Raw genomic sequence first — 27,819 nt, 5'->3', positions numbered from 1 at the left:
GACATTGGTCAACACAGCCTCCCAAACCCTCCCCAAATCTTTTATCATGCAAAGTTCCAAACCAGGAAAATCCCAACGTAGTGCAGATCTTTTTTTGTTTCCTGAATCAGGCAATAACTGTGGTTAGCTATGAATTCTTTCTCATAACTGTTTGACCCATGTCTGTTGTCATCTCTTTGTTTCGTAATGGAGATAGCTTTAAAGCAAAAGGAGTCCCTATGTGCTTTTTGTTTAGCTTTACATTCAAACTCAACACACACAGACATACAGTACACTGTCATACCGGCTCCTTTCATGTGACGTGATGTCAGCAGAACACTATTTAGAATTTGGTGTTATTTGGTCAAAAATGCATGAGGCACATATGGAAGGCGCTCATTGGTGAACTAGTCCGTCATTTCTGGTCCCCCAGTCATTAACAAAATCTCTCCTTGTCCCACATTTTGTTTATATTCATTTCATTTTGTTATTTTTCTCTTGATTTTTTTTTTCTTTCTTGTTGTTGACACATTAAAGATGGCGGGAGGGAGACCCGGCGGGACCACTGGCAACATTCAGGTACCCCCCCCCACCCCCCCACCCACAACCACCACCACCACCACCACCACCACCACAACCCTCAAACCCTCCAGACCCACACTTTCCACAATATACTACAAATGAAGAAAACACAAACTATATTTAAGTGTAGAGTCACAGCTGGTAAACATGATCTGTGCTTGATTGAAAGGAAAAGCTTCTAGATTATCAGTGTCCCAGGCACCTGATTTTCTTAATAATGCCCAATAAGCACCCCCAATTCTGAACATTTCCTTCCAGCCAACTGTTGAGTTTCTGAAACGGAGCTATGAACTGTGTTGGTTCAAAGTGAAGTCTGTTGATTCAAACATGAGTACTGAGCTGCAAGGAGATTTGGGGGTAATCCTATGCACTGTAACAAAATTGGAAAGTGTATTTTTAAACTCAGTCTGGCAAAAAACTTTTCTGCATTGGAGCTTCTATGAAGTATGTATCAGCTTTGGAGGAAGTTATCAGGATGAGGTGTCACATGCTCAGTAATTGAGGTGCAGATTAGTCCTGTCTTCCCAGTGCCATTTACATATCCATCTCCACACAGGAGCGATTAATTAAGAGATTAATCCAGAGTTATGAAAGGAAACCAAAACTGTCTCAGAGAGCAGGTGCTCCTGGAATCTACCATCAATATTTTCCTTCATTGCTACTGTGATATCAGAATAACACTTCATTAAACATGGGTTTTTACTGTCACCTAACAGACAACCACCAACCACCAATTTAAAGAAAGATTTTAGAATTCACCAAATAAAAATCAGGCACTAAACAATAGAACTGCAGGTAGACAGTAGTTGTTTCTGATGGTGTATGGATGCACACTGATAAATGTCTGCCACAACCTGGAGATGAAATGTCAAAGTGAAATATTAATTTAAAGAGTAACTTCACCCAGGTTAAAATTCCACCTGCACTGCCATCTAGTGGTTGCTGCCTCTGCACCCTGTGCAATACAGCATTTCACAATGTACAAAATCCGACATCAAAGTCTGGTGTGGTCACAAGTACATAGACCACACCAGATCCCTCCCAGCTGTGATGATGGGTGTTGACGATGTGAATCAACCCATAGAAGTAGAAAAACTTTATTGATCCCTGAGGGGAAACTCTTTTGTTACAGCTGCTCACTGTCACATCAATGCACACAGGGATAGAAGCACTAAGCAAATCAGAATATAATACACTATAATACAGGTCAGATAAATTAAGTACAAAGTGGATATAAGTATAAAATTAAAATAAGTGTAAAGTACAAAATGGATTTACCGGTTGATAAGTATGTATGGTATAGTACAATGTAATAATATAAGTAATAGTGCAATAATGAGTACTGTCAAGTTAAGTGTAGCTTATTAAGATGATTATGAGACGGTGGATATTGCACAGCAGTAATAGAAGTATGAATAAATATCAATAAATAGGGAATTTTAAACTGAAAACAGAGTATATTGCACAGGAGTATTAAACAGAGAATATTGCAATTATTTCAAGTATTGCAGTGAATACCAAAACACTCTCAGTTTCGTGAAGAGCAAAGTTTAAATTACACTTACACAAAAGTTTACTCAAGTTTCGAAGAAAAAGGAAATCTAAAAGTTGGAAAAAGTAAGACGACGAAACAGTGACCTCCCTGCTCTTTGATTGTTGCTGTATGTTGAAGTTGCAGTTTATTTTTGTGGGTTGGAGCTAACACCCCATAGCTTTATCCACCTGCTTCAATAGCCCAGTGCAAGATCAGGCTCAGTATGAAAGGTTTACAAAGAGAGAGAGTGCTGCTCTGCCTTTCACAAATGACTAGGATTGGGCTGGGCTGATAAGGAACCAATCTCACTGTACCAGACTCTCTTGGCTTTTTGGAACTGCCCATAATATTTAACTGTCCTGCCCAGGTGCCCACTATGCACTATTTACCCCACTGTAATTTCCATCTGGACATTAGCCAGTCAAGTCAAGTTTGTCTCATTTAAAAGTTCACCCTACAAGATTTTTTTTTTACAAAACTTTTCAGCATGATTGGAAATGACCGGCATTTCCCAGACAGGGTCAGGAACATGGGACAGCAATTAAACGGCACATCGACCTTCTATCAGCAGGGGGCTGACAAAGTTGTGTTTTATATTCATTGTTGTATAAATAATAATAATAATAATAATAATAATAATAATAATAATAAAGCTATTATAATAACTCTCCATAATAACTCTGCAGACGTTGTCCTCTACATCTAGTCAGAGACAGACTAACTTGTGAAGCATCGGCATCAAGCCCTGCATTATTCTACTTTCACAAGGTTAACAGCAACGTAAGAACAACTTAACACCTACCATTGTGGGTGACTTGGTCAAGATTTATACTTGACCTATCTGGGTTACAAGGGATGCATGAATGCGAAGCATGGAAACCATACTTTGCCTGTGTTCATAACAGAAGTAATTATATAAATTCCAAGCCAGGGCTTCCATTTCCAAATTCCATTTGTCGTCTTTGAGTAAAGTGACTCAGGCAGGTGTTTCTGACTTATTTAGATTTACAAATTACAAATTGTCCATTGATATGTAGTTGAAGCACTTTGAGTAGTTGGAAAAGACTAGAAAGGCACTATATAAGTACAGTCCATTTACCATTCACATTTGTGTGCAGTAAAAATCTATTAAGAGCAGCATCAGTCAATCCCTTCTATCTTTAAAAAAGATCTACAAAGCAGAGCCTATGTTTATTTCACAGCTAGAGAGATTGTGGCTTGTTTTGCTTTCCATGCAGCGGTACTTCCACAGCTACTCTTATACCCCTCCCTTTACCTCACTCAGCTCCAACCCACACATCAGGCAATAGCAGTAGAATATATTTGCATGGAAGTTGCTGTTTCTTGAAAATACAGATTGGACGTTTAGCAAAGTTAGTCCACTCCAAATCATCTCATTGATATAAAGACTTCAATATTTTTCCTTGGTTTCACATGAATTACTGTTTAGTCAAGCTTCAGAAGTCCAACTTACCTCACTGTATGGGCTTAGAAAGCAAAAACCTCAGCCACTGGAAACTATCAGTAGAAAACTGTACTTGTGCCACAGAAACCTAGACAAATGGGATACCATGGTTACATCTAGTCCTGCCCAGCTCCATGGATACAACATAGCTCTGTGGTTAAGGGTGTGATCCCAGTTGTGCCACCCTCATGACTAATGTGTACATATTACCCAAAACCTCTCTCTCTCTCTCTCTCTCTCTCTCTCTCTCTAAACCTAACATTTTGTTGAAAAAAACGAAAAAGTAAAATTTTCTTGGAAAAGGTCTACTTGATGGTCTAAATAAATGTATTGCACCTACAGCAGCACGGTTGAAAAGCAACAATCTCTAGGACTATGTTCACATACTGTATAACATGCCATAGGAACTATTTTAGACTAAGCAGATTAAATCTTAAATTTTAGAAATGTCTTGTTGCTGTCTCACAGTCACAGTGCATTCAAAGTGTTAGGACAGTCGTGCATTTTTTTGTTGTGTTGTCTCTGTCCAACTGCACATTTGATTGGAAATGAAACTGCTGTAACTTGAGGATGTTTACATCCACGTTATAGTCCTCCAGCTGGAGGGGTCAGAAAGTAATTGGACAATTTATCAAAAACTTGAAGTGGTCATGTTTAATATTTGGTGTAAAAATGTTTGTCGAGGTTTCTGAATCTTAAAGGAAGTTTTTCCTTGCCACTGTCGCCAAATGCTTGCTCATGGTGGGATTTGTTGGGTCTCTGTAATTAATATTATAGAGTACGGTCTAGACCTGCTCTATAGGAAAAGTGCAATGAGATAACTTCTGTTATGAATTGGCGCTATATAAATAAAATTTAAATTAATTGAACATTTGTTTCATCTGTCATACACCTCTTTCATGAGCTGCTAAATGCCTTTAATATCTAGCACACAGGAGCAGAACTCCTTAATAAAGAGAGCTGTTCACAGCTTTATTATAAAGAGTATGGCCTAGACCTGCTCTATAGGAAAAGTTCTGTTATGAATTGCCGCTACGTGAATAAAACTGAACTGAATTACCAATCAGGTTATATAAATAACACAAGTTTGAATAATTTGTTTGTTTTATTGAGGTTTAATAGGATTATGGTGATTTTGATGCTTGCTCTATGTTTAGCTCACCCTATACTTACCTGGGCAGGTGGTAGGTTCCTGTTAGGTGAGGCTGAGAATGTAAAATGCCATTCGCTGGAGCAGGGGGAAGAGGAGGTGGCAGCTTGCTCTGAGACTGTAGCTGTCATTAGTGTTCTTGCTTCAGCTTAATTTAGTTTTGTTGAATTTCCTGGGGTCCCTTTTGCCTCCGTTTCATTAATCTTCTTGTTAATAAAGGCCACCTTTTTTGCACTTACTCCTGCCTACCGTCCTGCTTCGTCAAAATTTCCTTTAAAGTTTTCCGGTGCTAAGCAATCCCTTATATGGGGTGGCGGCACAACATATAAGGTTTCACAATGTTTTGCATTGATCATTTTATAAAGGATGACTTTCATATTTTAGAAGTTAACTGTAGACACTCTTTCAAAACTGGCATTTGGATTAGAGTTATGTTCATGCGAAGCATGCAGCGGAATGTGGTGTATGTAGCGATGTCGGTCTCATTAACTGATTAAGAAACAGATGGGGCTGTGTTGTGTGGAATGAACCCAAACTCCTATTTATATGGACGAGAGGTGGACATGTCAGTAGCCACTTGCTATATTTATGAATTATTTTTTATATCTTTTTTTCATTACCTCAGCAGTGTAGAGTGATTCTCCAAAATGACCATACAGGTCTGTATGTTTCTCTGCATGAACTAACATATAACCATTTACTCTTACAGAGTCATTACACGCGAGCCCAAGCCAACAGCCCCCGCCCCATCATGACCTCATCAGGCCCCAACCCAAAAGGTTCCCAGGGGACGCTGGCGGCCTCCCAGCAGCAGAGCCAATCACAGCAAAGCCAGCAACCAGCCAGCCAATCACACAACTCTCCCGGCGGCAGTGGGCGGGAGCAGAGAGAGCAGCGCAACTCTCGCTCTTCCAGGAGGAAAGGATCAGATAGCAGTGTTCCAGAGGAGGACAAGGACAGGAGAGAAGAGACCACAGGGAGAGGTGAGGATAGTCACCATCAAACACTGCTGTAAAGTTGATCAAAAGAGTCTATATATACACTTAAGGTAGCACAGCCATTTTAGTGATATGCTGCAACTCTTCTTTTTCCATGACAGAATGATTGGAACGTGTACTTTTTTGTCACACAAACATTTACAATATTAGCTTTGTCTTTTATAAATTCATTGTGGTTCCTCAAAAAATAACACCAAACCTGCTATATCAAAAAAGAAAACATTTAATTGACTCCTTAACATGGTCATGACAGGGTCAACCTCAATAGGAATATGTTATTAATGAACAAACTTTTTATTAGTTTTTTTCTTAATATGTCTTTATAATGCCACTGTCAACTGTTTCAACTGTGTCCATTTGAAGAGGTCATAAGTCTGCAGTTAGCTGTTGCTGTCCACAGTAGTGGCACATTGGGCACTATTATAAACATTAAAAATGCTTAAACACAGTAATTGGCAATGTGTTTAAGTGAGTGGTTGTCTCATTGAAAATGATGATGGCTACTAGTCCCTGTGGTGTAGTTTTACAGATAATGCCAGAGTGTCCAGGAGGTAACACAAACCTGTTGTAAAACAGACAGTAGCAGCAAACCTTGCTTGGCCTTGCTGAACTACACACACAGTCCACAGACAAGTGTGGTGTTACAGAGGGGTGCTTCTTTGACCTAAGAAATATTCTTTGGCTGAGTACAGACACCAACTTGCAACGATAACCAGAAAGTTTCATTTTGGCCTTGGGGAAAGTAATTTATACCATTAACTTTAAGAAGTTACAGATGACATAATCTGCTGCCATCGACATTTGTCATTTTGACCCGCAAAAGTAAAGGTCAGCCCCAACTAAAAATTGAATCGTGCTTCCTGAATGTTTTGCTCTTAACTGATCAAAAGAGAGCGTGGAGAGACAAAAGATTTATTAGGAGACAGCAGTTTGCTGTTTTTGGTCATTCAAAAAATGTCCACAGAGCAAATCAACAGTAGACAAGTCTTTTGGTTTTGTCTCTTTTCTTTTTTTGTCTTCATGTTATCGTGTAGAGTTGAGTTCAGTGCTGCATTACATTGCACTTTGCAAATTGTCAGTTGCCAGAAATGGAAGTCCCCCACAAGGCAATAGGTAATATCCAAGAGAAGGCAGGTAAATGCAGGAAAACATTTGAGTCATCTCAGGCTGTTCTCACAGCAGCGATTGAATTGACATTTAGCCCTGTGAAAGGGCTATGCAAATACCACTTGCTCAAAAATGACTTCTTTGTTTCTTCTTTTCATTTGTCCAGACTCTAAGTCAAAGGCAAAGCAGGCAGTGAACAAACGCAGGAAAGGCGAGGAAGATGAGAAGAAGGCAGGTCTAAAGAGACTGAAGACTGACATGACCTCTGATCTGTCAGAGAGCAGCGACTCAGAAAACCCACACAACAAGAGGACTGCCCACTCCTCATGCTCCTCATCCTCCTCATCATCTTCGTCATCCTCCTCCTCCTCCTCTTCCTCTTCCTCAGAGCCCAACTCTGAGAACGAGCTAAAGACTCGCAGCAGTGATGTGAAACCAAGTGGTATTTCCAAAAAGGAGGAAGACGAGAAGCCGTTGATGCAGGGCACCAAAATGAATAATTCCTCTTCTCTCATTAGTCGCCTGTCCCCGTGGGCGGAGCTTCAAGCAGCAGAGGACAGCAAGAAGGGTCTGGTTAAGGAAACAGGCAAAATGATAACGAAGGAGGAGGAGGAATTGGTTGCTGTAACACAGATCACCCAGTCTCCACTGCAACAGACGCCTCTGATGTCTGACACCATCCAGAGCGGCATTATAGAGAGCAGCAAGAACGCTGTGAAAGGTACAGTCAACTGATGCATGGCAACTGTCATATATATGATAAATATCAGTTTAGTATTCTTATGGTATGAAGTTGTTTTGTTTTTTTTAGCGTCATCTCGATCCCAGACGCCATCATTATCCCACCTCCATGGCGGAAGTGTGATCGACATCACAGATGAGGCCCAGGCGACGGTGCACCAGGAGAGTTCAGAGGCAGTGTCAGCGCTGCTCGCCTCCCAGAAGGCCGAGTCCACGTCCCTCTCACCTTACCTCCCCCTCAACCCCTCTCCCGTCTCATCGCCTCCCGTCCCTCCATCTCCCTCTCCATCAGAAGGAGGCCGCAGAACAGATATTGAGCCTCCCATGCAGCAGCAGGGCATTATGGGAGGTGGCATGATAGCAGCTAGGAGCTTAGGCAACAAGATAGAGTTTGCTTCCTCTGAGGTCTTCAGGTGAGAACAGAGTGCTTCAAATCGTGTTTAAGTGTATTTCTTAAAGTCAGGTTCTGAATGTTACTACTACAAACTTTTTGGATGTCTCGAGATGATGACTGGGTGGCAGATGTAGTTACTAGATGGACCATCTGGTCCCCAAAACATCTCCAGATTTGATCTCTGTAACAGTCCCATCCAATTGTTAATTAGAGGGCTGACAGGGCAGTGAGAGGACTCTCTGTAGTGAGAGTGCAGTTCTCCCTTCCTTTCCTTAATGTGAATGTGACAGAATTTTAGAATAGTCAAATGTTCAGTGGTGGAAACTGACTAATTCAGACTTTTAGAGGATTCCTTTGTGTTAGTTTCAGTTTTAGTCTGAGTTTGGATGGAGTTATTTTAAATGCAAGGATGCATTTGATGTGTAATGATCTTGACACTCTGCTGTCACTGCGGTTCTTTCTCTGTCTGAAGTCTTTGTCCTGCACGGGCTCGCATGTAAAAAGCCTAAGAAACCTGTGAACATCTTTACATGGCTAAGAAATCAGCTTTTGTGGGGGAAATCAGGTTTCTCTCACTTCTTACCCTGATTTTGGAAAACAGGTTTCTTGTTTACACGACATTTTAGGAGTCACCTTACTGGAGAACTGAGATGGTCATTTAAGTGCATGTAAACACACCAAAAGACCTTAAAAAGTCAGCTGAATAAAATCTGTTTTATGACAGCAATGACAGAACATCGGAGTAAAATTAGTAAAATATAAAAACAAAAGGTTAACTTTTAGAGAGGAGTAAATAAATGGCATTAAGGGTCTGAAAGATGAGGAATTTAAGTCAAATTTAAAAAGGCTTTTGCATAAAAGCACACTTTAAGTGGAAATCCCTAAAAAAGAGAATTTGTAAGAGTACTGGTTTTCCATACTAGAAACCTTGATAGCAAAAGCCTGGACCTTATGAGCCTGGGATCAATCAAAAACATGACAATGTGGCAGAAATAAAATGTTGCTTTGGCTATATAGAGGCTACAAAATCAGTAGCAACCAGTGAAAAAAATGTTTGCCTTAAAATTGAGATTATGATTGTTTCCCATTTTTCTTAGACACACCAATTTTGTTCAGAAAATACATGGAAAGTGGCTAATGCACAAACCCTAACTTTAACTAACTAACTTTAGTTAAATTAACTTTACACAAAACTTCACATTGTACACACATGTGGTTTGTTGCTTCTGCATGTAGCATGCTTGTAATTATGCACCACAAGAATGAAAATACCAAGTATTTATGTGGTCACAGCTAATAAGTGAGCACTTTGTTTTATGCACACATTCTCAAATGTGAGAAATTATTCATGATTGTGATTTGAATACAATTTATTTTCCCTCATTGAAAGAGGCAATGATAGAGGTTAAATGATATCTTTCCTAATGTAAAATAGAAAATATAGATCATTTTGTATGTAAATATGTAAAAATTTTTTTTTATATGCTCTTTTCAGGCCCATCACATCTATGACTGAAAATGTGGTGGTAGTGGAAAAGGAGAAAACTGTCCTTCCTCATCATCACCTTCATCAACAGCAGCAGCAGCAGCATCAGCAGCAGCACACACAACAACAGCAACACTACACATCTATCCACCACGGCATTAAGAGTCCGTCTCTGTCTGAGGAGACGAGAAAACACTCACAGCAACAACCGCCCCCCCACAAGATGAACACAGTCCTCCCCCCTGACTTAGCAAAATCCAAAATGAACCCCATCCGAGCGCAGCTCGACTCCATGAAACAGAAACTCCAGCTCCCCGAAAACTCTCAATGTCATCCCTACCCCAATACAAACCCAGTTGATTTTCTCAAGGCTAAGCCCCACCCAGGCCTGCTGGACATCTCCAAACCTAAACCCAACACCTCCCCAGAGGTCTCTAAACATAAAATACCAAGGTACTCTGATACGTCCCCACCTCCGACAGGCCGTTTGTCCGCTAAAGTAGAAATAGCAGAACCTCCACGGTCTGGTTTCAAGCCGGTGCGGTCGGAGTCGGGTGGAGTCAGTATGAGCAGCAGCAGCAGCAGCAGCAAGAGCCCTCTGATCATCGATAAGAATGAGACCTTCACTGTTTACAGAGACCCAGCGCTGGTCCGCTCAGACGCAGAGAATTCTGCCTCTGCCACCGTTTCCTCCAACCACGTGGCAGCCTATCTCCATCCCCACCTGCACACCCTCCACTCTCCCTCCCCTCACTCCCCCTGCCTCAACCCCACCTCCCACCCCCACGCTGCCTCCCACCTCCTCGCCCCTCCTCACACCTCTGCCCTACCCCACCCGCACCTGTTACCCCCCGGGGTGCTCTCTGCCATGCCTCCTCCAGCAGCTTCTCTTCTCGGGGGCCACCCTCGGCTCGACTCCCCCAGCGGGTTGGGCCACCTCGCCCTGCCTCACCCAGCAGCCGCACACCAGCAGCAGTTCCTACAGGTCAGATACATACACACCATTTAAAGCCGCACTAGCAAAGATTTTAAAATCCAGCTCTGGGGGTTGAGGTGGGGGGAGGGCAGATGGGATGGGAGGAGAGTAATGTTGCCTCCTTTCCTAATTTATCCAGTGAGAATATGACAGTTTGAAGCGGAATATTATTTACACCCTTCTCTCAAAACGAAAATAAACATGTGTCCTGTTTTCAGGGTCAGGGCCCCCCTCCACCCCCTCTACTAGCCCAGGCTCACAGTGGGGCAGCGGGTCTGGGCCTATACCCCATACTCTGGCAGTACCCCAACGGAACGCCAACCTCCTACACCCCAGGGCTCAACCTGCCCCCCACAGCTAAGTGGGTCCACCCGGAAAATCCTGTCACCGTGAATTCCGAGGCCTCTCTCAGGAGGGTAGGTGTATACATATTGGCCTGTATTTGTGTGTGTTTTGGAGGAATTGTGCATGCACATGTGATTGTGTCTCTTTGTTTGATAGTTAGCTGACTGTCTTGGAAAAAAGGAGAACAGTGAAGGATGGATGGAGAAAGGAGATTTTGGCAGGCAGGGAGAAGAAGTAGTGGAGGAATGAGGAACAAAACCCTTGAGACCAAATCAGATGTAGCTGGGCTTATAATGGAATAGTCGATCTTTAAAAGGAATTAATGTAATGCTCTTTCAATGATTTTTGACATGAAAGGTCTATGTGATGACTTTTACTCATTTTACTTACTTTTAACTTAAACCACCCATGCTCTAAGTATAGTGTGCTGGATAGTATACTGCGGCACAGGAAATGATGAACACACAGGCTGTATGGTTTACTATCATCAAAAGTGCAACGGACTCTAGTCGCAAATTCTGACCTTCTGACCAGGGAGCAGCTACTGTGCCCGGTTATCACATAGAGCTAGAAATCCGAACACTTGATGATTACATTACTTGACACTTTCTGGAGTTGGTCCATTGACACTGAATTAACAACTGAATCTGCGGGCTCATAGAATTTTTAAAGAAACAGAATCAGATTCATTATCAATCAGTATGTTTATTAGGTATGTAACGGTACACAAAATCCATGTTTCGGTATGTACCGTGGTTTTAGGGTCACAGTTTGATTTTCGGTACAGCAGGGAGGGAAAACAAAAAATTTAGAAAATAACATTTTTGTCATTTATTTTGAAAAATGTAAACATTCAACAGCAGCTCATTGGCCACAATTCTTACTGTAACAGTTAAATCACTCAAATACTGGCATACTGTCAATAAGAAATAAGTAAATAACAAAAATAAATAACACAAATGTCAGTAACGCTTCATCATAAGCCTGTTGACCTGTTATAATTAATTAATAATTCCTGAACTTGCTCTCGTTAACACAGGGCAGGCACAACAGACTGACTGAAATGCACACGTGAAAGCACATTGTAGCGGGACTTAAGCACTTTGACTCTAAGCTTAAATTCTGTATTCTTTATGACCGAGTATGGTCGCATATCTGCAGCGATAAACACTCCTATAGCATTAGTTATTGCTTTGGCACGGTCTGAATCTGCAGCGAGAGGCTGCCTGAACGCTGTGGGGAGAAGGACTCGCCTTCCAGTCTGTTCTTGTCTCGTTCTGCTAATTGACACATTCGGGTGATGCTGTAGTAAATGACTTTGAATGACAAGTGTTTCCACAGACATACCCGACTACAGTTGAACAATGTTGACATACAGTTTGACAATAATCGTTGCCCATTTTCGCTCTAACGAACCAGGAAACCGTAATGCTCCCATACAGTGGATCTAAATGTCATGGGAGGACCCTAGGCCTCCATGTAGTATTATTTTACATATGTGTACAGGTTGAAGTGGATTATCCCTCTTATACCATTTCCACTTGCGAGTACTCAAAACATACATATTAAACTTTCCAAATGAAACTTCTCACTTTCATTTTACAACTCCAACAAGACAGAGAAGCCTAAAAAGAGCTGACACTAGTAGAAAATAATTCACACCCTCCAGCGAATTGAATGAGTGTCCATGGTGTAAGACAAAGTTGTTAAATGAGCATGGAGGTGTAATTTATGGTGACATACTTTAGCTTGACCATGTCTGTGTTTGCACTTTGTTGCATTTGCATTTTTCTGTACTATGACATGTATGACCACATTTTCTGTGTCTGTGGATTTTACACTTTGGTTTATTATTTTATTGATGTTGTATCTCTGTGTGTGTGTGTCATGTGGGCAGAACACAGCCAGTCCATGGCTGCACCAGGCTGCTGGTAGTGCTGGTGACGGTCTGGGTTTGCTGAGCCACGTTCCTGTTCGGCCAGCCAGTGCCGACGCCCACCGTACCCCTGTCAAGATCAACACACACACAAGCCCTCCACTTTCAAAGGCCAACGTGGATGTTCATAAGGAGTGAGTAGAAAGATCAGAAACATGTAAAGTTCTTCAAGATGCTAGATTGGCTCAATGTGTTCAGAGAGCCCACACACAGCAGCAAGAGAGCTAAGTTAGCCCTGAGATGCAGACAGGCAATGCCAGGTCAGTCAGATGAAGTGAAGTGGCACTAATCCAATATTCAAGCAGTTCAGACAGCATACTGTTCATTCAGCAGCCTGTGCTCTCCTTATGTAACCACCGGCCATTATATGAGACACCACTAAATGCCCATACACACAAACACACTGCATCACAGAGGAAACATCACACATCAATCGTCTCTCTCATTAGCCTAGTTATGTCATGTTCATTCAAATCTGCTGAACAGGCAGTAATGCCATGATACCCTGCAGATGGCCTAAACCTGTCTGTGTAGTTTGACTTTCATACATCCACAATAATCACTCATATACTTGGCTGCACTACATACTTGTGTTTTTCAGTTATTTTGTTTGTTTGTTTATTTGCTGAGTAATATATGCGTTTGATTTATATTATTGATGTGGGCTGCCTAAATTGACAGTTCTATTTCATTCTTCCTGACTGCAAGAGGCAGTGCTTAGTACTGGATGTTATCCATCTCACACATGCGCCGGTTGAGTATTTAATATCAACAAAGTCACATGTGACCTGGGATGAAAGATGTCCCTTGTATCTTCTTGCAGGTAATTCGCGAATGCAGGTTGAAAGTAAAAGGTAACTCTTCGCTAGTAGCCCTGTAACCACATGGTTGGAGATATGGTTTCGTACTCCAATGTCTGCGACCACAGCTACACTCCTAGCTGTCAGACCAGTGTTTTTGCTGGTACAGCACCTACAGATAGGCTAACGTAGGTGTCTTTGCCTTATTACTCCCAAAGACAGTAAAATGTCCTAATTCTATAAATTTTAATTTTATGTGGAGAAATAAAACCCACTATATTTTAAATCCCAGCTAGTTAAAAGTTATGAAAAAGGTGGTTTAGATTTTGAGTTGCTTGTTGGGACATTCAGAATAAACTGGATTAGGAAATGTCTCTTCCAACTGCACTCTATGTGGTTTCACATACCTTACCTCTTCAATGCTAAACTGGATTGCAACGAAATTTGGTAATGCTGTACATGTTGTACAGCCACATTGCACAAGTGTGTAACATTTCATACAATTCTACCCACAGGGGCCACTACAGTAACTTTAAAACATGATATTTCTATAATTCTGTTGACTTTAATAAAATTTAACTTTGTAAACAAGTTATCCATGAGCATGTGCATGCACACACATTTGTGAGTCAATTAATAATACAAAGCACATAGTTTGTTATAATTTAACATTTCAATCATGCTCTCTGAGACATGAATCAAGGTTAATTACTGTTACAACACTGAGAATTATAATTAGAACTAGCAGGCCTTACAGAAGCTCACATACAACAATTAAAAAGAGAGAGAGAGGCTTGAATGTGTGAACACTTCTCAGTTGTGCTACTGTTACAGTGATGGCAGACTGTGTTCTCAAAATATCAAAGGAACTTCAATTTCTATTCTCGAACAAAATATATAAATTCAAGCACTTTTAATGACCCATGTCTATTTATGTCTATTTTAAAAAACTTTCAAAGCATTGATTAATTTTGGTAAGAGAAAGGAGCAGGTTTACACTCACTTCCGGCTATCAGAATAAAATCAGTTTTCATATTAAATAAGTGTTTAACTCACTAAATTAATTTTAAAACGGGGCACCACTTAATTACTTAATTAATAATCAATTTAGTCTCGATCTGAAGTTGCTACAGAGTTCTTGTCTCAGGACAGTGACCTGAATATTTCATACACGCAAACACACGATAACCAATCTTTTACAAATGTTTATTTAACTACTAACTACACACACAGGACAATAACTACTAGACTTAGTAGACTTACTTATTAGACTTACTTTTCTTAGTGCACATGCGCCAGCCCGCATGCTGCCTGTTGCCGTAGCTCTGTCTCGTCATCTTACTTTTTCCAACTTTTAACTTTCCTTTTTCTTCCAAACTTGAGTAACTTGTGTGTAAGTATAATTTAAACTACACTCTTTACGAAAATGAGGGTAGAAAGTGTTTTGGTACTTTTTTCGCCATGGAACTACTTCTCCTGCTACTCGGTCAGGGCACACAGGGCCGACAGGGATCACACCGGGAGCGGCAAGCGGAAAGGTGGCGGGCTTGCTGTTCTGGTTAACAACAGATGGTGTAACCCTGGTCACATTACTATCAAGCAGAGTATCTGTAGCCCGGACATTGAACTGTTAGCTGTGGGACTCCGGCCATATTATCTGCCACGTGAATTTTCACATGCCATTGTTGTGGCTGTTTACATCGCCCCCTCTGCTAACCCGGCATCGGCGTGCAACGCCATTCACACCGCCATAGCACAACTCCAGACTCAACACCCGAGTGCATTCATATTAATCATATTAATCTCGGGTTTCTTCAACCATCGGGACTCCTCAGAGTGAGGAGATGGTCAGGGGAGGCCTATTAGACACTGCAGGAATGTTTTGAGGTGACAAACTGGGATGTACTCTGTGAGCCTCATGGAGAGGACATTGACGGGCTCACTGAGTGCATTACTGGCTACATTAACTTCTGTGTGGACTGCAATGTCCCAACTAAGATGGTCCATTGTTATCCAAATAACAAACCGTGGATAACAAAGGACATCAAGGACATCCTGAATGCCAAGAGGAGGGCCTTTACTGATGGCAACAGGGAGGAGGTGAGGGCAATTCATGCCGACCTGAAGGTGAAAATCAGGGAGACCTGCTCTACCACTAAGCAGCAGCCGTGGTGTGAGCGTCTGCCAGCTGTTGGCTGAGTTTAAAGTTCGTTACGGTCTTCGTTAGGACTCCGGTGCTGCAACTGGATATAGCAACTTCTTTAATCTGGTATCAGTAATTTAAGTTTGCTAATAGTTTATTTTTTTAAGAGTTCATTCTTTGAGTGGATTTTGCTCCATCTCTCGATCTCTCTCTATTTCTCCTTCTCTGCACCACATGACTGGTGCGTAAGGTTTTCTTCTTTTCTAACCTTGTTGTGTCGGATCTCAGAAATGGCAGAGCCTCCTTTTTAGCAGGCTTCTTTCTTTCAGAATTGTTGGATATCTGCATTTTTTCCAACATGTTCTGTTCTCCCTCTGTCGGTCAGTTGAGGCCTGCTGGGCCTCAGGATTCAGTAAGGCCTTGTCATTATCACTTGTTGGAAGGAACCAACCACTTTTATGAATAAAACGGGATATTGTCCACTTATAACCTAATGACAGACAGTGTTAATTAAATGTCGTACATGGTAGGCCTAATATATGGTACGACATCTGCTATTATGACGACACACCATATATAGGTTATGCACACATATATCTGTAACAGTAAATGAAATAGTAAAATAAAATGACACAAGTTGTGTTTTGTCTGTCTGCTTGTCTCTCCTCTCAGAAGGCTGAGAGGAGGATGGATTAGCAGACACACAGCGCGCTCTGAGGGCTGTGGAATTCAGCTTTTCACTAACATTTTCTCTTATTACCAGCCATGATAAATTAATTGTTGTGTAGATACATATTCACATTTCCTGCTTCATTAGCTATTCAGCACATCATAATATGCAAATATGTACCATCCATTAACCTTAAGCATGTTCAGTTGATTAATACTAAGGTTAAGGCAACAAGAGATCAGTTGAGAATATTCTTGGCAATATGTCATTAGAGTGGCAAGCAAGGACTCTCAGTACTGAAACTGTATCCCAAATTATCACACATGCTGTCCCAAATTATGGATGTCCTGAAAGAATTTTGTTAATGCAGAAAAATGGTGATCTGTACTTTGTATTAATTTCTTTACATAAAGAACAGTTCTTGTTGACAGGGTCTAGTGGCATCAGCACTCAACCTTCCATTAGTGACCTGAGCTTGGCAATAGTCATGGGACAGAGGAGGTTGCTGGGGAAGGCTTATCAGTCTTTGGACAGGCCTGGTTTATGACTTAGAGGCCAGCTTTCAGAAAAGTGTAATTCTTTGTAGCAGTGGACCAAGGGGATTATTATAACTTTACATTGTTTGAGGCAACTATAATGTTAGATAACTGGACGCAACCGTCACTAATGCTAACGTTGTCATATTCTGGTGTGGTATGGTATGTGGACCCAAATGCAGATGACCAGGAAGCGGTATGAGGTGAAGTAGAAGGATGGCTGCAGTGTTTATTGGGGTGATGGTTTACATGCAGGTATAGGCAGACAGACCGGTAAGTAGACAGTTCAACAAACAGGCAAAAGGCAGATAGGTTACCGGCTGGCACTGGTGGAAGCAGGGGAGTCAGTCCAAGGTGGTAAATCAGTTCAATAGGGAGCAGGGAAATTACAAAATCCAGGATCCAGCCAAGGTCCACGGGAGACAAAGAATCCAATACAAACTCACGGTAAGAATGCTGGGGAACTGGGCACAGGAACCAGGTACTACAAAAGGTGCACCAAACGACAACACACACAAAGGTCAGGAACCCTCACAAGACAGGAACAAAACTCAAGGCAGGACTCACACCAGGCAGGAATCACACCATACATTAACAACAATGACCCAACACTGAACAAAGACAGAGACCTGGACTAAATACCCTAGTGGAGGTGAAACAACGAGACACAGGTGCAAACAATCAATGAAGGGCCAACAATCAAAACTGGAGGGAAAGCAAACACAGACAGGAAGTAAAACCACAAGACACACAAGGAGAGGGACACACTACAAAATAAAACAGGAAATGAAAAACCCTCAAACTATAACAAACGTTGCTCCTCAAGGAGTGAAGCTGTTATTTTTCAAAATTTTTAAAATGATTAAGTCACAATCATAATTTTTTAGTTATTTATTTTTTAAGGAAAATTTATACTTTTATTCCACATCTTTCTAAAAGCTCTGTGGATGTTTTTTTTGTTGTTGTTGTTGTTTTTGTTTTTTTAAACATTCGTCTACATAAAAATGTTATCAATATAACTATATAATTTTGGGTAACTGCAAAGTTCTATATCTGGTCCTCAGTCTCTTTCCTTGCCAAATATACTTCGAATTCATTTTATCCCCTTCCATGAAATCTTTGTCTGTTATTTCCACTGGCAGAGTCTGGAACAGATACAATAACCTTGGAAGTATATTCATTTTAATCACCTCCACTCTTGAGGCAATACTCATTAAAGGACTTAGACTCCATCTTCCAATATCAGATATTCTAGAAAGTAATGGATCGTAATTGATGGATTTTATTTGACTCAAGTCTTGTGGTAGATTGACTCCAAGATACTTTATTGATTGTAATTCCCAGTCAATTCCATATCTTTCTCTGATGGCTTGGTCTGCTTATAATTAAAAGTAAGAACCTGTGTTTTAAGTGCATTTAATTTATAGCCAGATATTCTGTTAGAGTTGACATAAGTGCAGGGAAGGATGTAGTAGGTCTTAATAGGTAGGTCAGGAAATCTTCGAATAGCGCTATCTTCTGTACTCCCCCCCCATGTCTATATCTTTTTATATTTTCATTGTGTTTTATCCATTGGTTCAGAGGTTCTAAAAATTTGGGGACGAGAAGAGGACTCACTGAACAACTCTGTCAACATCCACGCTCTAGTGTGATAGAATTTGGGAGACTCCCATTAATCTTGATCCTAGCTGTTGGTTTATTATAGAGAGCTTGTATGGTCCTTATAAACGTCTCATGGAAATTAAACCCTATATAAAAAATTCCCATCTAACAGAGTCAAACGCCTTTTCTGTGTTCAATCCCACCACTTCTGCTTCTACCCGTTTTTCAGTTATATGTTGCATTATGTGAAGTGTTCGTCTGATGTTGTCCTGTGTCTGTCTCTGTCTTATAAAACCTGTCTGGTCGAAATTAATTATTTCTGGCAGAATTTTTTACATCTATACATCTGGCTAAAATAGCTGTAAACAGTCTATAATGTTGATTAAGGACACTTACAGCTATAGCTAGAACATTCCAATTTATCGTAGAAAAGGTTTCAGTCGTAGTCATCTGGACAGTGTTTTCAGAATCATGATGTTTCGGCTCCCATCCGGAAGTCATTCTCAATTGTGAAAATGGTCTGAGAACTCAGAATTGAATCCTTTTTCCAATCCAATTTATCCTGAGATGATGACCTCCCTCCATGAATATGGAATTTCTCCCTCCTTCAGCACCCAATTAAATATATTCCGTAGCAGAGGGCTCAATGATCCCCTGAGTGATTTGTACCACGCTGATGTGTACGCATCCGTGCCCGGGGACTTGTTAGCCTTTAGTTTTGAGATTGCTTTATTTATTTCCTCTGCTGTAATTTCTGCTGTTAGGCATATAATTTTTTATAATATGTTTCAAAGCAATTAATTACAGCTTTGCATGCATCCTACAACATGGGTGGGGACACCTCACCATTATCATTTTCCTCTATATATGCCTGGATTTCCTTTATCATTTCCTCCTTCATATGTCCTTTCAGTACATTCAAATTCAGTCTCCAGAGCATTAGAGGGCATAGATATTAAGAAGGGTGACCAACTCTCCCTCTAGACTCCCCTTAACCAAGATGTATCTACCCTCTTTATCTCCAATTTCAGGTAGTTTCTCAAATGAAAACCTCCCTGATATTAGAATAGCCACCCCTCTCCTATTTTCCTGATTTATATGATGAGGAATATATTTGGTTGAAGCCATTTCTCTTAAGCTTTTCATGTTCATTGTCTGTTAGGTGAGTCTCTTGTAAGAATACTACCCCTACCCTGTCCTTCTTCATCTTATGTAGTATCTTACACCTTTTAATTGGATTGAGCACTCCATTGTAAGAGGCTACCTCAATCAAATTTTTTTTGTGTTGCCGTCTTTTCCATACCCTGTAACCCCTATCCTTCTCCTACCATTCTTTCCATAGATACCCCTTATGCTTCAGAAACAGTAAACAAGTAAACACTCCAGTAAAATAGCAAAAGAACTTCCTTTAGTGAGGTCTGCTTCTCAACCTTATCTGAGCCCTATTGACTACTCGGCTAGTGATGACATCTAACCCCTGGGGGCAGGGAGCCCTCGCTGCTAATGTTAGCTAGATCCATATGTCCCCAACATCTCTGTAAAGGTAGCCCTGACTTTTTTTTACTTGCTTTGAGGATATAACACTATCAACTTAAAACCTATATGAGACACTCATCTAAACGTAAAGAGAGCCATCTGTACCTCACCTCAATTCTTCTCGAGCAAAGCTGCTTTTCTAGTTCCAGGAGCTCCAACGTAGCATTCTCTATATTCTGAATATGTTCTTCCAATTCCACAGTCCGTTTTTCGGTGTCATCTATGCTGCTGTTTGCCTTACTGATGTTGTCTTAATTTCCTTAAGACTTTCTGAATTTTCGTGATGAAAGTCTCTTAGCTCTTGTAAAATTGTTTCCAAGTTTGCCATGCTTTGGGTGACCTGTTCTATTTCCTCTTCATATCGGCTACTCAGGCTCATCTCTCCCTCTAATATGATTTTACAATGTCCCACACAACTATTAATTATACAAGGCTTTTATATCTCAATATCGCTGCCATGCTGGATGTGCGCCGGTGTAGTGCCCCAATCTGTATGTTTTTAAAGTTGAACTGTTACCTCCAGTTTCATAGTAGTTTACGTTCATAGGCACTTTCGTTTGTCTATGATCAATCAGCAAATGTACCTTATCTGACAATCTAAACATGTTTAGTGCATTCATGTTATTCTCTCATCACATTACGACATTGTAGCTCTGCTGCATCAGATGGCAATTGAAATATCTGTATACATATTACATGCAAAAAGTATGTCTGATGTAAATAATACTGGACTGTAAAATAAGCAAAGAAATGTAACCAACCCACTAAAATCCAGTGAGCCCCAATGTTTACAGGGAACATCCACATTTCATCCACGGGAAACTTCATCTCAGAATCAGAAATACTTTATTGATCCCTGAGGGGAAACTCTTTTGTTATAGCAGCTCGCTATCACGTCAGTGCACACAGGAATAGAAGTACTAAGCAAATCAAAATATATATCACTATAATACAGGTCAGAAAATAAATTAAGTACCAAGTGGGTATAAGTATAAAATTAAAATAAGTGTAAAGTACAAAGTGGGTTTACCGGTTGATGATAATATTATGATATAAAGTAAGCTTAATAATTATAATCTTAATAAGTTAAGCTTATTAAGATTATAATGAGACTGAGGATATTGCACAGCAGTAATAGAAGTATGAATAAATATCAATAATTTTAAACTGAAGAGTATATTGCACAGCAGTATTAACACTGAATATTGCACAATTATGTCAAGTATTGCAGATGTTAATGATCAATGTCCAGTTTAATGACTTAGGGTCATATAGACTAACACTCCGAGGAATGGGTGTAATACCAGGTTATTGTTTATTATTGTTATTGGCCTGTTTTCGTCCTTTCCAAATCCTATCCCATGGTCAAAGAGTGTGGGCTACTACTACTTCTCTTCTGGGATCTCGTGTGATTCCTGACTGGGGACTGGACTGTCATCAGTTTGGCTCCTTTTGTATGGCTTGATGTGGATTACAGTGTATTTGTTCTTTAAAGTAGCCGCTTCAGAATTGGACAGTGTAACAAGCTTCCCACATATTGACTAAATGACCGGAAAAATCAGGCTTGATTCTTCGTCCCTTCCTTCCCCGCTTCCTCATGTTGAATTGAAGCACCTCATTTCCAACATGATAAACTGTATTTTGGTACTTCCTTTGTACTTTTTTTGCAGTCTCCACTGACTTTGTTTTTTTTTTCTTCCATCCAAAAATGTACCACAAATCCTCTCCTCAGGAAGAATTATGGTAGAAAGCTGAAATGAAAAAAAAAAAGATTTTTTTTAACCTGGAGTAAAAGTGTGAATATTTGAAATTGTTATGGACAAAGAATGAAACCAAAACGAAAATGTTTTTTAACAACCAATTATATACAGATCATAATTTTAAGAAATATGTTATTTGAACATGTATGGCTCACTTGTTATTAATATTTAAATCTGGGTCACAGGGTCTGAAAATGTAAACCTGAAGGAGTACTGAGTTTTTAAATACCAAGTCGTTGATTACAGAATACTGTTAAATAAAGCTATAGGCAGGACAAAGGATTTAGAATTTATACCAAATGCTGTCATTTTGTGCTTTTATGAAATAATTTTTTTTAGTCCTGTCACATAGGACGTTTTGAGGAAACAATATTACCAATAATTATCCAGAAATTAATACAATTAATAAAAAAAAAAAATGAATACAATTAGTTTCTAGAAATGTGCACACTACCTTGAAACATTGTTGTGGCAGCTAACTTAACAGTTTAATGGTTAATTTACAAAATTACTCTTTCAACTTTTATGTGCAATTTATGTTGGATACAACAACTAAGGGGAGGCTTCTTGGGTTCAACACCCTCATGTCGCGAGGTGCTGGTGACTGATGCTTCGCCCTCCGGATGGGGGTGTGGTATGGCAGCAGAGAGCGATTAAGGGGCTCTGGAGAGCACAGGGGATGGCGGATCACATAAATGTGCTCAAGCTCCATGCTATATATTTGGTGCTCTGCGAATTCCTACCATATTCAGCCAGGTATAATAGCAAGGCAGTTTTATTTATAAAGCATGTTTGATACACAGAGGTAGATTCAAGGTGCTGTACAGAGAAGTTAAAAAACAACACATTTCAAAGTTAGAACAACACAGTTTAAAGTTAAAACAATACAAGAAAAAGAGCAGAATAAAAGAGATAAATCTATATAGAAGTAAGATTAAAAATAAAAGAAGAGTAAAAGAATATAGATAAATGAAAAGATTATTATTAAATAATAATAATACAATAATAACTAGACCTTGGGTTTTTAGAAACATTTAGATAAAAGCGCTTGAGAACAATATGGGTTTCAATCTGGATTTAAAAACTGCAATGGATGAGGCATTCCTAAGACCGGTTGGTGCCAGCATTGTGCTGCATAATGACTAAAAGCCACTTCTCCTTGTTTAGATTTTGCCCTGGGCACCACTAGCAGTGCACTCCTCAGCTCCATGTAAAGATTTATAAATAACTGATTTGAATTTAATTAATTTTGATTTTTTATTTTATTTTATTTTTTTGTCTTTTTAGGAAGTCCTGTCAGAAGTCCATTACAGTAGTCAATTTTGCTAGAAATAAAAGCATGAATCAATTTTTCCAGATCTTATTTTGTCATGAGGTCCCTGATTTTGGCTATGTTTTAAAGGTGATAAAATGCTGATTTTGTTTAATGCTTAGGTCGGAGTCAATTAAAACACCAAGGTTCTTAACCTCCTCTTTTGTTTTTAGTGCCTTGTCTTTTAGGTGAGCAGCAACCCTGATCCTTTCATCTTTGCTGCCAAATACTATTACCTCTGTTTTAACTTTGTGTCATTGCAGGAAATTTTGTGACATCCAGTTATTTATTTACTCAATGCATTTGCATAGTGACTCAATGGGACAGTAGTCATTTGGTGAGAGAGCTAAGTAAATTTGGGTGTCATCAGTATGCTGATGACTGATGACTTGTTCTGAAGAATCAAGTGGGAGCATATACAGGTTAAACAGAAGCGGGCGGAGAATTGAGGGGCACCACAGGTTAAGGGCATGCGTCTTGATTTATGGTTCCCAGTAGAGACAAAATAAGCCCTGCCCTCCAAATATGATTTAAGCTATTTTAAAATTGTTCCAGAAAAAACAGAAATTCTGGAATTCTTTAAATTTTGAGAGTCAGGATTAGATTGTATGGGATGTAGCAAAATACATTTTCAGCTTGTTTCATACATTAACAGAATAATATGTTTTTTAGCATAACAGGAAAAACAGGAAAGAAAAGCAAGACCTAACCTTTTAGAACAAACGTCTTACATTAGCTACCATTTCCAGTTTTGGTTTGTTGAAATATATGGTGAAACCTTGTGAGATGTAGTGACATGTTAAATATTTGACTTGTCTGTGTGCAGAGATGTAGATAAGAAAGGTTTTGTGGAACCGATCAGGACATTGACGTTGGCCCAGCTGAAACAGGAGCAGACAGACAGGAGTCGAACCCCCACAGGGAAAGATGTCCACCTACACCACCTCTACCTAGACCCCCACAGCAAGGCTCGCATGGCAAATACACAGGTAAACTACTCCACTTAGATATTATTAGCATCATCATTGTCATTATTAGTAGCAGTAGTAGTATTAGCACTAATAGTAGTATTACACAACATGATTGGCTTTATAGAAATTCTATTCTTGTTCTTAACATTAAAAATCTTATAGATAATAGATTAATTAATTTAAATATAGCATGGAGGGGGGTTCACAATCATTTGTAAAAGATAAAGTAGATAAAAATAACCACACCTACATGAACTAAATACAATAAAAATATGGATATGTGTGTGTGTACCTATGCATCAAATTAAATGCTGCTGTCTATAATGTGTTTTTATTAATATGGCATTATTGTATCTATCTGCATGGTGGAGTGTGGTTAAAAACAGGCTCAAATATTATAAAATAATATATATATATTCTTTTGAGAAATGTTAATCAGCCTTTTCAGTCATACCTGTCGTGGGTGACAGTGATCCCTCCCTTCAAACTGGAGATGGACACCACTAACTCATTGACATACAATGTTAAATTATCAGCCCCATATATTGATCTTCATCAAATTACCTAAAAAATGTAGCAGGAGTGCTGTAGTCTGTCTGTCTGAAAATTGGAAAACCAGTCCTTAACAGTGTTTGCATTTTCTTTCCCAGGATGCAGTTCAGGCAGCAGACCGAGCCAGTAAATATAAAGAGGAGAATCGGCAAATCCTGAAAGAGAGCATTGAGGTCGCTCCCTTCACCGCTAAGATACAGCGCTCCAGTGACCCCGGGATGGACAGGGACAGAGAGAGAAGCAGAGATCCAGCCTTCCCTGTCCGAATACCAGCTATTGCCTCCCCAAGCCCCAAGGCCGACCACGCTCATCCCCACGTCATCCAATCAGAAAAGAGCAACTACTTCACCACACTGTCCAATAGTGTGGTAAATGAGCCTCCAAGACTTTATCCCTCCAAGGAGCTCAGCTCTTATTATGAGAAATTGTCCACCGGACCTCCAGGGGTTGTGGCCAGTGTCGGGGCCGTTGTGCCAAGCCAGGGAACTCTGTCCCTGGGCAGCTACAGCTCTAAAGCCTCCCTCTCCAAGCCCCCTCCCCTCATTAAGCACCAGCCAGAGGGGGGAGAGGGTTTAGTAGGAAAAATCACAGAGCAGCTCAGCCAGCAGGTGACACTAGTCCAACAGCAACATCAGCACCACACAGGTATAGAGAGGATAGAACGCCGCAGCCCTGCCATTTCTTCTTCCTCCTCTATGTCCTCCTCTTTTTCCTCAGCCCCCAACCACCATCATCATCACCACCACCAACAGCATCAGCAACACCAGCTTAGGGCAATGCCCTCTCTTCACCGAGCGCCTGTCTTCCATCCGCCCACGCAGCACGCGCTGGAACGCAAAGAGGCTGCGGAGCGAGAGAGGGAGCGGGAGAAGGAAAGAGAACGAGAGAGGGAGAGAGCAGGTTATGGTGGACGCCTGTCCCCACCAACCCTCACACCCATCCAGCCAGTTAGCTTAGCGGCAGCTGGTAACAAAACATCAGCGGAGCAGCAGAAGCCCCCCACGCTGCTGCCGGAACTCAGGGACGTCAAAGGTCATGGAAACACTGCCGCTGTCACCTCTGTGGCCTCAGCCATCAGTGGGGAGATTATGACTTCATCTACAGATGTATGGAGAGGTGGAGAGATGATTCAGGAAAGAGGAGGCTCATTCTCTGGAGAGAAAGGAGTATTGAGGGGCAAGTCCCAAGCCGCAATGGCATCAGTCATTGTGCGTCCATCTATTAAGTATGACAGTCCTGTTGGTGCTAACAAATCTGGTGCTTTGATCCAAAAGGAGCTTCCCCAGGGGAGGTTCTACCCATCTAAGCTTCAGGGGGAATCTCCTAGACTAGGGGAGTGTGTTAGAGAACCTGGAGCTGGCAGGGTTATCCAACCCAACTTCAACCTGGACGACATATGCGTCCAGTATAAAAAGACTTCTATGCGTGGCATGCAGGGAACTATGGAAGCCAGTACCACCAACTCTGTGTGCAGGACTGCTGTTTCAGCTGCATCAGCTTTTGGCATACAGATTAAAAGTGGGACATACATCCCTGAGCTGGGCTACTCAGTCTCAGCTCGGGGAGAAATTTCAACCCATAAAACTGGCATTGGTGGCTGGGTACTGAGCCACTCAGGACCAGGAGAGCACCAGGAGGAGTTAGGCTCACGCACCACATCTCCAGGGGGGTCTTTGCCTCCACCTAGTCCAGTAGGGACACCCCAGCCCAGTCCAAGCCTCACCCCAACACCTAGCTCAATTTCTGGCTCCAGTCAACCTTACTCCTCCTCCTTTGTCCACCTTAAAAAGCACAAAGCTGCCTTGGCTGCAGCCCAATCCAAAAGCAACTACTCCACTACTCCCACATCCATCACAACTGGAAACTCCTCCCTAACTGTGGATTCAGTTGACAAAATTTCCAGTCACAACTCACCCCCTCCACACTCCTCCAGCCAAGCCTCATCATCCTCGGTCGACAGCAGTAGCAGCAGCTCAGCAAGCGGGAGCACAACACCAGGCAAGTCCAGTCCCCTGCCCAACGGCCATATCTCTGGATCAGCCTCAACAAGCAGCGGGCAGCCCAGTAACTACCACAAGTTGAAGAAAGCCTGGTTAACCAGGCACTCAGAGGAGGACAGGAACACAACCGCTACTACAAGCTCCACCAGTACTAAACCAGAGAAACAGCCCAGCACCACCACCAGCACAAGTAACACCACAGCCATGTGCGAAATGATCAAACCCTGTACAGTCAATCTCAGCGCCTCCACCTCCAGTGAAGTGGAGATGAGCAAAGACAGTGGAAGCAAAGTCGAGAGAGAGAGGCAGCCAGAGGAGAAGGTGGGAGGAGGAGGGGAGGAGAGAAAAGCAGCTCCTTCATCAAGGCGAGGTAACAAACGGTCATATGAGTCCGGTTCAGAGAGCGGGGGAGATGACTCTGACGCCAGTGAGAGCAAAATGGAGGGCCGAGCCAAGCGTCAGCCTAAACCAACCTACAAGAAGAAACAGAATGATATGGCCAAGAAGAAAGGAGACAATGAAAAGGACGAAGATGATGTGAAGCCCAATGGCATCTTCAGATCAGCCAGAGAGAAGACAAAACTCAAGATGGCCAGCAGCAGTAAGTCGTATTGTAGACATGTACTGTAGCACTGACAGTTTTTCCCCGGCAACAAGATTGAATACATTAGTGGCAGTTAAAGGATAAGACATGCAGCCTTCTATACTTTTGTTATTGTTAACAAATCTCATTGAAAGACTCAAACAGTGTGTCAGTCTCTTCCCTACTCTGTCTGTGGCTCTGGGGCAGGACGGTATGTGGGTCTCAGTCAAAATAAACTACAGTGTGTGTGTGTTCATGGTAATGAAGGAACATGTCACCCAGTGCAACAGTGTGGCTCATTGATGTGTTTTTAATAGTTTTTGGACAACAATGGAGCTCTATGGCACAAAGGAAGAAGATATATCAGACTTTGATACACACACAATACTTGTCAGTAGGATACATTCAGTGTTGGTTTGGCTCTGCTCATGGGATTTGTTGACAATAAGAAAAACAGCTCAAATATGTTGCCTTTTAGTTAGGCAACAAGCTATGTATCTTTCATATCACCTTGATGGTCCCTGTTTGAAGCAAAGCAAAGAACCAGCTTATTTATTGAGACCTCCTGGTTAAAGGCCACCAAAGTGTGGCAATTTGCACAGGTGCAAATTCCACCTAGAATTTTAAAATGATAATGATGATAATGTAATGGTAGTGGTGA

The 27,819-nt window shown here is 41.1% G+C and overlaps 1 protein-coding gene across 4 annotated transcripts in view; it reads left to right on the top strand.

The window, feature by feature from the left end:
• jmjd1cb (jumonji domain containing 1Cb) overlaps positions 1-27,819 on the top strand; it is a 205,348-nt gene that overhangs the window by 155,145 nt on the left and 22,384 nt on the right. For 3 of the 4 annotated variants that reach the window (XM_044178369.1, XM_044178368.1, XM_044178372.1), the window contains 9 exons: positions 517-558; positions 5,420-5,693; positions 6,982-7,536; positions 7,627-7,969; positions 9,446-10,421; positions 10,631-10,828; positions 12,655-12,827; positions 23,879-24,041; positions 24,674-27,176. In XM_044178369.1, coding sequence (XP_044034304.1) covers positions 517-558; positions 5,420-5,693; positions 6,982-7,536; positions 7,627-7,969; positions 9,446-10,421; positions 10,631-10,828; positions 12,655-12,827; positions 23,879-24,041; positions 24,674-27,176 — 5,227 coding nt within the window. The remainder of the gene's footprint in view (positions 1-516; positions 559-5,419; positions 5,694-6,981; positions 7,537-7,626; positions 7,970-9,445; positions 10,422-10,630; positions 10,829-12,654; positions 12,828-23,878; positions 24,042-24,673; positions 27,177-27,819) is intronic. The other variant, XM_044178370.1, reaches the window with a different exon arrangement.

Source organism: Siniperca chuatsi, linkage group LG20, assembly GCF_020085105.1.
Source record: "Siniperca chuatsi isolate FFG_IHB_CAS linkage group LG20, ASM2008510v1, whole genome shotgun sequence".
Taxonomy (NCBI): Eukaryota; Metazoa; Chordata; class Actinopteri; order Centrarchiformes; family Sinipercidae; genus Siniperca; species Siniperca chuatsi.
This window is presented reverse-complemented; position numbering and strand designations above follow the sequence as displayed.